This window comes from Penicillium arizonense (genome assembly GCF_001773325.1).
Source record: "Penicillium arizonense strain CBS 141311 chromosome Unknown PENARI_contig002, whole genome shotgun sequence".
In the NCBI taxonomy this organism is placed as follows: Eukaryota; Fungi; Ascomycota; class Eurotiomycetes; order Eurotiales; family Aspergillaceae; genus Penicillium; species Penicillium arizonense.
In genome coordinates, this window is record NW_019173279.1 from 775,521 (window position 1) to 787,750 (window position 12,230).

The 12,230-nt window shown below is 50.2% G+C and overlaps 3 protein-coding genes across 3 annotated transcripts; 1 reads left to right on the forward strand and 2 right to left on the reverse strand.

The window, feature by feature from the left end:
• Window positions 1–297: 297 nt before the first annotated feature.
• On the reverse strand, window positions 298–3,134 carry PENARI_c002G07363 (STE11 family mitogen-activated protein kinase kinase kinase; the record flags this gene model as incomplete). Its single annotated transcript, XM_022627636.1, has 4 exons — window positions 298–2,562; window positions 2,619–2,770; window positions 2,827–2,900; window positions 2,953–3,134. The coding sequence occupies 4 exons, from the start codon at window positions 3,132–3,134 to the stop codon at window positions 298–300; spliced, it is 2,673 nt and encodes an 890-aa protein (XP_022492893.1).
• A 5,205-nt stretch (window positions 3,135–8,339) lies between these two features.
• Window positions 8,340–8,748, reverse strand: PENARI_c002G11105 (uncharacterized protein; the record flags this gene model as incomplete). Its single annotated transcript, XM_022627900.1, has 2 exons — window positions 8,340–8,348; window positions 8,404–8,748. The coding sequence occupies 2 exons, from the start codon at window positions 8,746–8,748 to the stop codon at window positions 8,340–8,342; spliced, it is 354 nt and encodes a 117-aa protein (XP_022492959.1).
• Window positions 8,749–9,128: 380 nt separating this feature from the next.
• Window positions 9,129–11,997, forward strand: PENARI_c002G09305 (uncharacterized protein; the record flags this gene model as incomplete). The annotated part of the gene is made up of 6 exons (XM_022627786.1): window positions 9,129–9,157; window positions 9,206–9,292; window positions 9,356–9,482; window positions 9,544–9,718; window positions 9,779–10,369; window positions 10,424–11,997. The coding sequence occupies 6 exons, from the start codon at window positions 9,129–9,131 to the stop codon at window positions 11,995–11,997; spliced, it is 2,583 nt and encodes an 860-aa protein (XP_022492583.1).
• Between the last annotated feature and the right edge of the window lie 233 nt (window positions 11,998–12,230).

Genomic DNA, 12,230 nt, shown 5'->3' on the forward strand with positions numbered 1-12,230 from the left:
TAGAAACGACCTGCATAAATGGTCATTGTGATTATCCGGAATTGTGTACTATTTTCTTTGAATTTCATTCTACATTTACAGCGAGAATTATATCACACAAGAATAATTTCCAAAACAGTCAAAAGGAAAGGAACAACACAAGTCCAGCTAAATCACATTACTACTGAATAAGAGCCTATAGCTGAGATAATAGTTTATACTGGAAAAAAAGTTCACCATCATGCGTAGAATCATGTTACATACAGGTATCAATGAAACCCGAAAGCAAAAACGAAAAAAAGAAGGCAAATCGCTAAATCATGGAATAGGCGCAGACAAGAACTCGCATTGAAGTAGCTCATCAGCGCTAGGCCGCTTCTCATAATCCAAATGGAAAGTCATGTCAAGGAAGTCCACAGCCTCCTGACTGACGTGATCCGGAGCAGGAGGACGAGCCTTGTTGCTACCGATAGCAAAGATAGCCTGCAGTTGACTGCAGTCTGGGAAGGGGTGAGCGCCAATGAACATCTCGACTACGAGACAGCCCAAACTCCAGATATCGGCTTTCTTGGTGTGGGCAGTCTGCCGCACGACTTCGGGTGCCATCCAGTATACACTTCCCTGTAGGGACGTGCGGTGGATATGGCTGCCTGCGCCGCCGCCACTGGCGCGGGCACCAAGGAGGTGGGATGCTTCGACACGCTTGGAGATACCAAAATCGGAAATTTTGACACCGCCCTTGTTGTCGACGAGGATGTTGGCACCCTTGATATCACGGTGGATGATGTCCCGGCTGTGGAGGTATGAGAGACCGGCCAAGATCTGACGGACGAAGTTCTTGACGAGGGGTTCTTGGAAGGTGTTATATTGCTTCAGCATGGTAGCAATAGAACCTCCAGGAACATACTCCAGGAAAATGTTCAGGTATTGATCATCGGCAACGGTACCGAGATATTGCACAATGTTCGGATGGGACATTCCTTGCAAAAGCTCGATTTCGTGCTTGAGGGCAGTGACCATGAGGTTCTTCCGTTGATCGAATTCTGTGCCCTTAGTAGCAGATGGGATCTCGACCTGCTTGACGGCCATAAGTTCTCCGGTGATGGCGTGTAGAGCCAAGAAGACGCTTCCGAAGGAACCTTCACCAATCAACGATCCCTTCATCCAGTTCTTGGGTGCGAAGTTATTTCCAGCCAAGAAGTCAGCGAGGCCATCATCCTCTTCTTCGCCATCCTCGGCTACAATGACACTCATCCGATCATTCAACGAACCGCCATCGGTAGCAGCGACGCTGAGACTCTCATCAAAGAGGCTCTGGCGCGAGGTGTTGGGCGGCTCATCAGAGCCACTCTCGAATGAGACGTATGACTTGCGGTTCGGCTCAATGGGCGACTCTTCCTGGAGAGGCTGAAGAGAGCTAGACGCAATGGAGTCCCGATATGAGGTTTGTGGTAGGTTGAACTTTGAGACTGATATAGGCCGCGGAGCACGTACTGCCTGTGCTGCCCCTGGGCCCTGAAGCCATGTATCTGCAATGCTGGGGATTGGTGGGATCGGAGGCAATGGTGGTAGAGGAGGAGCATCCTTCATACTTGAAGCAACACTGTAGTTGCTTACAACACTCATGCGACTTGCGGCACGGCTCAAACGTTGAGATCTGCGCATGGTCTTTTCGATGTTTTCTCGGTCATGACTGGGGAAGAATGACTGTAGCTCGTGAATAATCATCTCACTTGGAGGTCTCTGTCCGAAGAAAGAGCGAAGCTTAGCCACGGGGTTCCGTTCACCGTTAGGGCCCTGGTCTTCCAGACTAGAATTGGAAGGACGATGTCGGGGACCTAATGGAGAGAGTGGTTGCTTAATGTTATGCCAAGATTCGCCGGTAAGTTGCTGGATCTTGTGTTTCTGGCGCTGATTCGAATTGCTGAGAGCGTTATGATGAGTGGCCTGACTTTCATCGTATGCCAGCTGAGAGGCACGTCGAAGCTCGTCCATATCTGGCTCGCCGGCATGAATCTTTCGTAGAATCAAGCGGCCTCGTTCGGACTTGTTGAACCCGTCACAAATCTCCATGAGCTCGGGTTCAGTGAGTTTCCTGCAATTAGACAGATCTGGATCTAACCCGTCTAGAACATAGAAACAATAATTTCTGTACTGGTGCTCCGGAAGCTGCAGCTTCTTCAACACACACAGGATGACTTCGTCGGGTGTTTTGCAATTGCGGATATCCAACACCTTGGTTTGTCCACCGGTATATATGACGCGGATGACAGGGGAGCTTGGCGGAAGAGGGCCCATGGTGAGGCCGTCAAGACTGGGGTTCCGAGGATGGGAGCTTCTGCCTTCGTTCGGAGTGCCGGTGTTTCGACCAGAGCTTGAGCCACCCGAAGATGGATGGTTCAGGTAATCCTTGCGCCATGGACCCCTTTCAGAGTCACCGGCGGGTGGCGACGCAGGCTGAGACAGCGTTTTACTGTTCAGATAATCATCAGCCAGCTGAGATGTGCGTCGGTACGGTAGGCGGGAATGAGAATAGCGGGAGGAATTAGAGAGCGCGGTGGCTTCGAGGGCGGCTAGGGTATCCTGTTTTGATGGTTAGCAACAGCAAAAGAGAGACCCAATATGCACTCGGAACCCACCATATTCTTCTGTCTTGACGAGGTCCCAGACTTGGTTCTGAGTTGCTTGATGGCGACAAAGATGCGCACTCGGTCGCCCACCTTCTTAATGCCCATTTCCTGTAGGATCTTTTGGTCACATTCGAGCAGGTTGTCCCCATTGAAATTGTTGGCTGGAAGCGATCAGTTCACCTGTAGCCTTCAGTGGACACAGTACAGCCAAACCTACCTTTGAATAACGACTCATATTGCCCACATTTGATGCTGTGAAGCCAGGCGACAACACGTTTCTCATCCCAGGTGCTTCAGATGGTCAGGATAACTGCGGTCATTGATCCACTATTGGGGCACTTACCGGACTGATGCCAGATCGTCCTGCCCCTCCGAAAGCTCCGATTTCGTCGGGCTGGCGAATCCCATTCCATCCTGAGCTCTTGTGGCTGTCGCGGGTCTCTGTAACGGGTTCGCATGATATGCAGTTGGGGTCTGGGACGACGGAACACTCAAAGGTGCAGAATACTGCTTGGGGGCCAACATGTCTGAACGGGTTGTGCGAATGCCTTCGACCCCTCGTCGCTCGGTATTGATGTCAATCGCAAGGTGCCCTTTGCTCTCCGAAGGGCTCTTCGGGTCGATTTGAATGGAGGTGGGGGGTCCGATCAAAAATGCGACGTTGGTCAACACATAATCCCGGTTCCCTGGTGTTCAGTCAGCGGCATGTTCCGAATTTGACCCCAAGAGGGGTGCTGGAGAAGAGAGTACGAAGGAGACAAGTAGAAAAGGCGACACTAACCAGGATACAAGCCAAAGGATGCTCTCAGCCGAACAGGCGAGATCGAAATGAGGGACCTCACTGCAGCTTACCGTCTGAGCTTTTTTTGGGCCGAGATCGGGTCTAGTGCTTGGATCGGCTATCGAGATACCCCCACTCAGCAATAGAATAAGGTAGAAGGCAAAAATATGAAGTAGATCTAGGAAGTAGATCGGAAGACCTGGATAATTGGACTGCACTGTGAGTTTTGTAACATGAAGCCCGGTGGAACAGAGTGACTAAGGGCCTCATGTATCAAGGGGGAAAGCCTAACCCGCCCCCCCCACGCGTTTATGTGTCTCATCTGTTTCACCACGAAAATACTTATATATCCCCTAGACTGAAAGAAATATGGCTGGGTTTATCGCTTATGATTGGAGAGTCCCTAGGTAGAGAGTTGGTTCCCAAGCCCCACGCATGAAACAGCGGCTCTACGGAGTGAATCTGAAGTAGGCTTGGTGTCTCCCACAGCTCCAGTTATTCTATACATCCGGTGGTTAGTGGGTTTCTATTGAACTCAATTGAAGTACCCGGGCCGATCTGGGAATATCTGAATGTATCCAAAAATACTCCATAGGATAGGTATGGCATAACGACACTATGTGTTTATATTTGGTTCTAGACACAAACACAAGGAGACAAGTTCGCTTAAAAAGCCCCAAACCGACGGAAGATAACATCTTCTGTTTATAATTGCCCGATGCTTGAACCTGACATAGCCACTTTTATACATGTCATACTAAGCCTTTGTGACTTGGTGATTCCGACTACCTTTATATAGCCATTTTCTCAACCAAGCACAGCCTAAGATAGCCTAAGATACACACTGCAACTAGTCTGATGCTGACCATCTGTATGGAGTGATTCCCACTCTCCGCACCAGTGGAGACCCGAGCGCATGCACGTCGGGCCAGAACAGCGGCATCTATGCACCCGGCCTATCTCCAACACACACCAGACATGGGGGATCAGACATATCCTCCTCTATAGAGGCCACCACAACTAGATGTGTTGGCAGAGACAACGATATATAGATGGCACGTGACTGTCCCCTCACCCCACAGTCAATTTCCCCGCTCAGACCTCAAATTCTTCCCCTCTCTTTACCTCCAATCCCCCAATCCCCAAAGATGGAGGACGAGAAATCCAAGAAAAAGAAGGGTGCCGCTCACCGAAAATCCTTGTCGTGTGAATATTGCAGTCGGTCCTTTGCTCGCTTGGAGCATCTCCAACGCCATCTCCGCACCCGTTGAGTAACCCCCTCTTCCCGGTTCCTTGGGCTTTTCTAATGTAGGACAGATACAAAGGAGAAACCCTTCTCATGTGACATTTGCTCCAAGTCTTTTGCTCGAAGGTAAGTTTTGGATTGCGCTTCATGCCCCTGTCATTCGCTTATATTATTTGGCAGTGATCTTCTAGTACGACATGAGCGATTAGTGCACCCTGCCGAGTCTGCTGCCAGTCGAGAGCATCGAACGAATGGTACCGAATCCAACCATGAAATACCAATTCAAAATAATATCATCCAGCCCGCCCACCATGAGTCGCGCATGCTAGAACTTGCAGACGCCATCCCAGTGCACACTCAAATACCTCCGCCTCCTCCACCCGAAGCCCAGGTCCAGCCTCCTCCAATTATAGATACACCTCACTTCAATCCCTCGTGGGGCTATGATTTGAACCTCTTGTCCCATGCAGCAAGTCACGTTGCCTTGGAAGGCCAACAGGAGAGCTTGGAGTCTATCAGAAAATCTTCACAATCCATCCCAACCTCACAACCACTTCCCCAACTCCAGGAGAGAGCAATTACCGACAATTATGGCGTAGAGCCCTCTATTCTCGATCTGACTGATCTTGGGGACCCGGTTCAGGATTTCACGGTTTTTCTGGAAAGTGTGGGTCTGTCGTCCGATTGGGACTCGGGCGTGTTCTCATCGGTTGAGGAACCTATGATGCCGCCAAGTATGACAATCGATTCCAAACCGCCGCGTGAGACCATGTCCTCGCGACTGGGTGAACATATTATGAACGATCCACGGGTCCCCGCGGATGATCAGCCGTCGTTCTCAAATTTCGGATCCCGGCTGCCTTCACTGCAACCGGAATCCCACGAAATGGATGACCGTATCGGTCTTGCTGATGAAAGCACTCGACCTGCATGGGACATTTCCAACTCGGACCGTCAGGCATTCATTTCGAAACTGGAGGAGTTTTCATATGTCCTTCCCAAAGGATTTGTTCCGCCATCACGCCATGCCCTATCCAGGTTCTTTGCTGGATATATCAATGGACTGAACGAGCATCTTCCATTCTTACATGTTCCGACGCTGTCCGTTGCCAAGTCCTCTCCTGAACTTACGCTGGCGCTAGCAGCTGCCGGTTCCCACTACCGATTCGAAAACAGTCGAGGCATTGATTTATTCCATGCAGCAAAGGCAATTCTATTAGAACGACTTCGTCGACGAGACAGCAAGCAAGTACCCCAACCGACATGGAACTATATTTCACCGCCCTCTGGTTTTCCCACCTCCCGCGGATCGTCAATGATCTCAAACACGGCGAGCAGCCCGTTTCAACATCATCAGCAAATGTCAAATGCCCCGATCAATGCGTCGATCTACACAATGGATGACTCGGATGCTCATATGGAGGTAATTCGAACATTTTTACTTCTTACTGTATTCGCTTCATGGGAACGACACCCAGAACTCTTGCGGGAGATTCTCTCACTTCAGAGCACTTTGGCCAGACTTGTTCGCGAGCATGGCTTGTCCGAGCCACCTCCTACCCCGGATCCTATCAGCTGGGAAGAGTGGGTCCGAAGAGAAGGCAACAGACGCACGAAGCTCATCGTGTATTGTTTCTTCAATCTTCACTCGATTATGTACAACGTTCCTCCTCTGGTTCTAAATGGGGAGTTGAAGTTAAACATGCCCTGCTCCCATGATCTTTGGAAAGCAACCAATGCTCCTCAATGGCGCCGTGTTCATCGCACCAGACAAGGCTCGGATGTCCCCTTCCAGGAGGCTTTTGCCAGACTCTTCCTCAAATCATCTCATTCACTCCCGTCGGCACCCATATCCCCTCTCGGGAATTACATCCTGATCCATGCCATCATACAACAAATCTTCTTCGCTCGACAGCTCTGCCTCTCAGCGCCTCACATGCAAGGTACCAGTCTAAGGCAAGACGATTTGAATGTGCTGGATAACTCATTGAGCGCATGGAAGGCTCTATGGAAGCGCACACCCGAATCCAGCATTGATCCCCAGAATCCCGCTGGTCCAATCGCATTCACTTCCACCGCCCTGCTTGGACTCGCCTATATCCGTCTCCACGTTGACCTGGGCCCCTGTCGTCACCTCATCACTCAAGATCCAGCCCAAATTGCAGGAGCTCTCATCGAGTCACCTGCAATCGCACGTAGCCCACGGCTAATCATGGCGCTGCTCCACTCAGCTCACGCTCTTTCAATCCCAGTCCGTCTAGGCATTGACTTCGTGGCCAGAACCCATTCATTCTTCTGGAGTATCCAGCACTCCCTCTGCAGTCTGGAATGTGCATTCCTACTCAGTCGCTGGCTACTTTCCATCCCGGCTTCACAACCGGAACAGAGGCTGTCGGAGCATGAGCGCAAATTGCTCCTGTGGATCAAGAGCATGATGGATGAAACCGAAATGGCTGTTGATCCCCCAGGCGCACCGGATATTGAGTTCATGACTAACCCATACAAGGTGCGTCAGTTAAGTGTTGCGATTGTCCGTGTTTGGGCGCGGACTTTCAAGGGTAACACTAGTTGGGCAATTGTTGATTTGGTCGGGTCGAGCTTGGATGCTTATGCTGATCTTTTGGAATGCTGATTCCAGCTTTCTGGGGATGTTTGAATATTTGGTTTCAATGGGATATAGATTGGGCATTGTGCTTAATCTGCCCACTTTTAGGGGCAAAGATGGTGTTACATCTTTGCCAAAAGCTCTAAATGGCGTCTTTGGAATGGTCACTTTTAATGATGCTATTGATATTACGTCTTTTCTTGATTGATGTTTTTGGGCGTTTATTTATGGGAGCCGGGACATGAGGATATCTTCCAAGGTTCTGGGGTTCTTTGTTTCATTTATTGATCTGTATGTATTATGGATGACTTCGTCACTTGCTTAGTGCTGTCTATACCCTGCTGGTGTTGAGGATAATGCCATATTTTGTTCATTTGGAAATTTACCTTTAGTTTGCATAATGTTGAGACTTCATAAGTATTCAGGCTCTCGAAGAAAGATATAGAAAGATGATATCTTACGACGACTTTTGCTTTTGAGTATATTTTGACCACTAGGTTCATCTTGGTTGGAAGATATATTTTTGATGCCCCTCTGAAAAATGGGTTTACCATACACGGTAAATGTTGGATCGAATTAAAGCATGGTATGAACAGCAAGCTAACAGTGTCTAATCCCAACCCAGTCAATCCAGACGCACATTCGTGAAAAATCATAATGTCGTAACGTAGACTACTTTCCAGACGTCTTGCTTCGATTCCTCGCCACGCTTGCAGGCACGAACCGTAGAGCCGACATGGACTTCTCCAGTTCCTCAATTTCCATATCAGCTGACGGCTTTGTTTCAGGGACTGCAGCTGCCGGTGGATTCGACTGCGAAGCAGAGCTCCGACGCCGCAATCTACCCTCCAGAGCCGACGACGTTGAGATGCGCCGTCTGTGGCTGTTCATCGGCCGCAACATGGAGGTATGTTTATCAATACCGTCATTGACAATGAAGAAATTATAGGACTGCAGACTATGTGTTAGTGAATAGAACTGAACAGAGAGATTGGAATGGAAGCATACCCGAGGAAACATGTGCTTGTCGATTAAATGCATCCGCCTTTTCTGGGGGGTTGAGCATTTCCGTTCACAATTCTCGACGAAGCAACCAAACTATTCAGTCTGTAAGCATTTAAATTGGCTAAATGGTGGTGGCTGATACGAAGCCTGTACTTACCGTCTTATCTCCACGGGCTCGCATCGCAGCAGCCAGCGGGTCATGGTTCTCCTCAATATGTAGATTGAGCAAATGACCTGTAGGAAAGTTCTTGCTGCACTCAGAGCAGCGGTTCACATGAGCTTGCAGATAATGGACTTCGTAGTCCTCGTAGGATGCAAACGAGAGCGTCTCGCGGTGAGGCGGTAAGGAGCAATGCATCACTTCTGGGAGGATATTCGGGCCACTATCAAGCAACTTGTTGCGTTCTGGAGGCGGAGTCGCTAGATTCACAGTAGTTGAAGATACTGAGCCTGTCCCATCGAGAGAAGGGGATCTCGAGTGGCTTCTGGAGCGTTTAGACATGGTTTTCTAATTCGCCTTGCATATGCTCGGTTGATAGGTCGACTTGGCGAGGGGTTGGTGGAGCACAGATTTCAAGGCCAAATCCAGTCATTGGACTTGGAACAATCTGATCATTCGCATCTCAATATAGCTTCAATGGTCTCTCTGAAGTGAGGACAAGAGGGTAATCACCGTATGGGCAATATTACTTCCCGCCTTGGCGCCACCAATCAGCGGGCCAGACCATCGGACCCGCGCATTTATGCATTTTCATACTCTCAGCCTTTGCCCAACGCGCGCCTTTTTCTTCTTTTCATACTGATGGCTTGCTCACTGCTTACTTTCCAAGTCATAATCTGACCGGCGAGGTCGACGCTCGGGATCCCCGGGCCAACTCCCTGATGGCGCCCTCGTTCACGGATGCCTGGAAGTCAGTGCTCATTCCCCTCCTCGAAACCCAGATCTAACCGGGATACAGAACTGCGATAGTAGCTGAGAAGGAGCTCCTACAATGTTTCTCGCAGGAACGGCGCACGTTCGATGAATTCGAACACTTCCTATCCGAGTCCGTAACGCCGAACGCAAGCCCCGCGCGCACGCCGCTTATTCTGACCTCTTTTTTACTTAGGTTCCGGATTTCCTGCCAAAATGCAATCCTTCTTGATTTCGATGCCGCCCGCGAAGCTGACGTAGAGAGTCGTCTATGGGATGCGCACTTGAAAGTGAACAACCGGTTTCGCAAGCAGCTTCTTCGCGTGGGTACCTCATGGACACTTCTCGCTAGGCCAGATTTACTGAAATTCGTGACTCAATTAGTTCCGCGAAGAACACGGCAAAAAGAAACCAGTGGAAAGACGGAAACTTGAACGACACTACCTTGATTTTATCAAGTCGAGCCAGCGGTTCTACCGCGGATATATTCAACATTTGTCGTCACGCTTTGGAGGGATCGTGGAGCTGGAGAGAGTTGCGCGCAAGTTCAATTTCGAGAGTAAGGCAGACATAATGCTGTGCGCCGGAGTCATAGGTATTAACCAAAGGCTGTTTATAGATTTGTCAGGCCAATCTCCTATCAAGCCCTCCAACGACCTGCGCAAGCGCATCCTCCAGTCATGCCACGCGACGCTTATAAGACTCGGAGACCTTTCCCGTTATCGCGAATCGGAACTCGTCAGCAAGGATCGTAATTGGGGCCCTGCCATCGGTTATTACGATCTGGCATCGGTGATCAACCCTGCATCGGGAGCATCCCAGAACCAATTGGCGATTATTGCACTCGCAGACGGAAACCATCTTCGCGCTACATATCATCTTTACAGAGCTCTTTCGGCTCAAGAACCGCACCCTACCGCAAAGGGTAATTTGGAGATCGAGCTCCGAAAAATCATGAGCGCATGGGCGAAAAGGGAGCTAATCCGTCCTGAAGATGCCGGTATCCCCGGGAGAGCTTTGACGCCATGGTTTCTATACCTTCATGCCAAATGTTACAAAGGAATTGATTTCGCGGAGCATGACGAACTGGAGAGTGAAGTCCTAAGCCAACTTGCAGTTGAAATTAGAGAACGGTCACTTGAAGGTACTCTTCAGAAGTTCTGTCTCATTAATATTGCCGCCGAGGATTTTGCCAGAGCCCGGTCTATTGGTAAGTTATACAAGACGTTGTTATTGCTTATGCATGCGCTTACCCATACCCCAGAGGAATCCGTCTCGGATGCCCGCGTCTTTTTTCAACGAATCAATGTAAAGACTTTCTTCACCTTGCTGCAAATTCTCTTGGTAGAATTGGAACGGACTGCCTTATTTGAGGATTCAAACGGCAAAGACGCATTGCCTAGCCCAGACAAGGTGACTGTGGTTGCTCGCCGGATCTTGCCAGCACTTCGGCATTACAGCTCCTGGCTACTTACAAACAGCAAGTCTCTAGCTGAACAGAAGGAAGAGAAGGACTCCGCGCTGTCGATTCAGATCAAAGAGTTCTGGAAAATTTACGCTGGCACACTGAGTTTACTTGCATCCTCATTCGACGTTGTGAGCCTTCCCGAAATTGACTATCTTTTGGAAGAGGACGAAGAGAGCCTTGGATTTGCACCTCTGGATCAAGATGCCACCTCTCGCCGTTATATAGGAGGCGGTGATCAGGCCAAGCCCCGGATGCACGACCTTGGGGTGGAAAGAAGCCACCCTAATATGGAAATGCTCTACCGGATCCGTGAGTTTGTCATTGATGGGCTTGATCTGGTTGTGAGCAATAGAATCCCGGTGGCTCTTGTGGATAACGAAGACAAGAAAACATTCATCTACCAGGAAGAGGATCTGCCATCACAATTCTACTCTAGCCCCCATGGTCGGCAGCATGCGCTCTCATCGGCGAGCATCGAGCGTGAGGATATTCCCCAGGCAACCCAGGATTCTCACTCTGCCGCAGAGGCTCAAAGTTTGTTCGGTGGTTCTCAGTCTGCATCGGCATCTATGTCCGCCAATATGAACCGGATTGTTGAAGGCGTTGAGCGACTTGTCGACTCAGACACCTATGAGAATGCTCCCAATGTCCCTGACCAATTTGCTTTCCTGAGCCCGGTTGGAGAGATGTCCACGCCCACACATGTGTCTCCGAATGCCAGTTCTTATCCATTCGGCGAAGAGAACTCATCATCGCTCGGCACCCCCATCGCTCCTCCGCCTGGGCTTAGACCACCAGTTGTCAATGCAGCTGATTCTCTTCGAGCATCGTCTGCTCAGTCATATGCTCCCAGACCTGCCATTCCCAGTCTCCCGAGTATTTGGACTCCGCTGAGAGAACCCGCCCCTCCACGTACTCCTCCTGGCCTTGGCCCGCAAGTCGGTCAACAAGCTCCCCTGCACCCAATGGTTGCCAAAAATGCCATGAGCTCCGAGAGATCCTTATCAAATGAACAGCTCGCACATGAACTCATGCTGCGACACAATTTCGCACAGACTCAGTACTCAAACTCGCTGGATGTAGGATCAATGCCCACGCCGTGGATGTCACCCAGCATGTCCAACATGCAGCCACGGTCCACAGCAAACGGTTGGGACCGAGATCCTCATGGCAGAACGACCTTTGGCGCATTCGAAATTCCAAGCCAAACACACCCAAGCAGCCTGGGACATCCCTCATGGGCCAACGAAGCATTCATTGCCAGCAGCCTCGCCCAAGCGACCCCCTACAGCTCCGGAATCGGAGGACGCAAATCCGCAACCCAGCTCGGAGCAATCGGTCAAACCCCACCCTGTGGCCAAGGAGGCTGATCGTGTTACTCCAGCTCTCGTAACTTTGAGTTCTTAAATATGCAAATGCATGCAGCACTACCAGCCGGGCAAGCCTTCTGACCAAAGTGTACAACTGGACCTACGGCTTTCCTGGCGTGTGTACTCTGTTTGAGCGTGGGCATGGAACACCTGTACTGTGCGATACGAACTCTTCCAGGTTTCGTTGAATCTACACGCAGCGCCTAAGCCCACTGCCTACATCCTTGCGACGA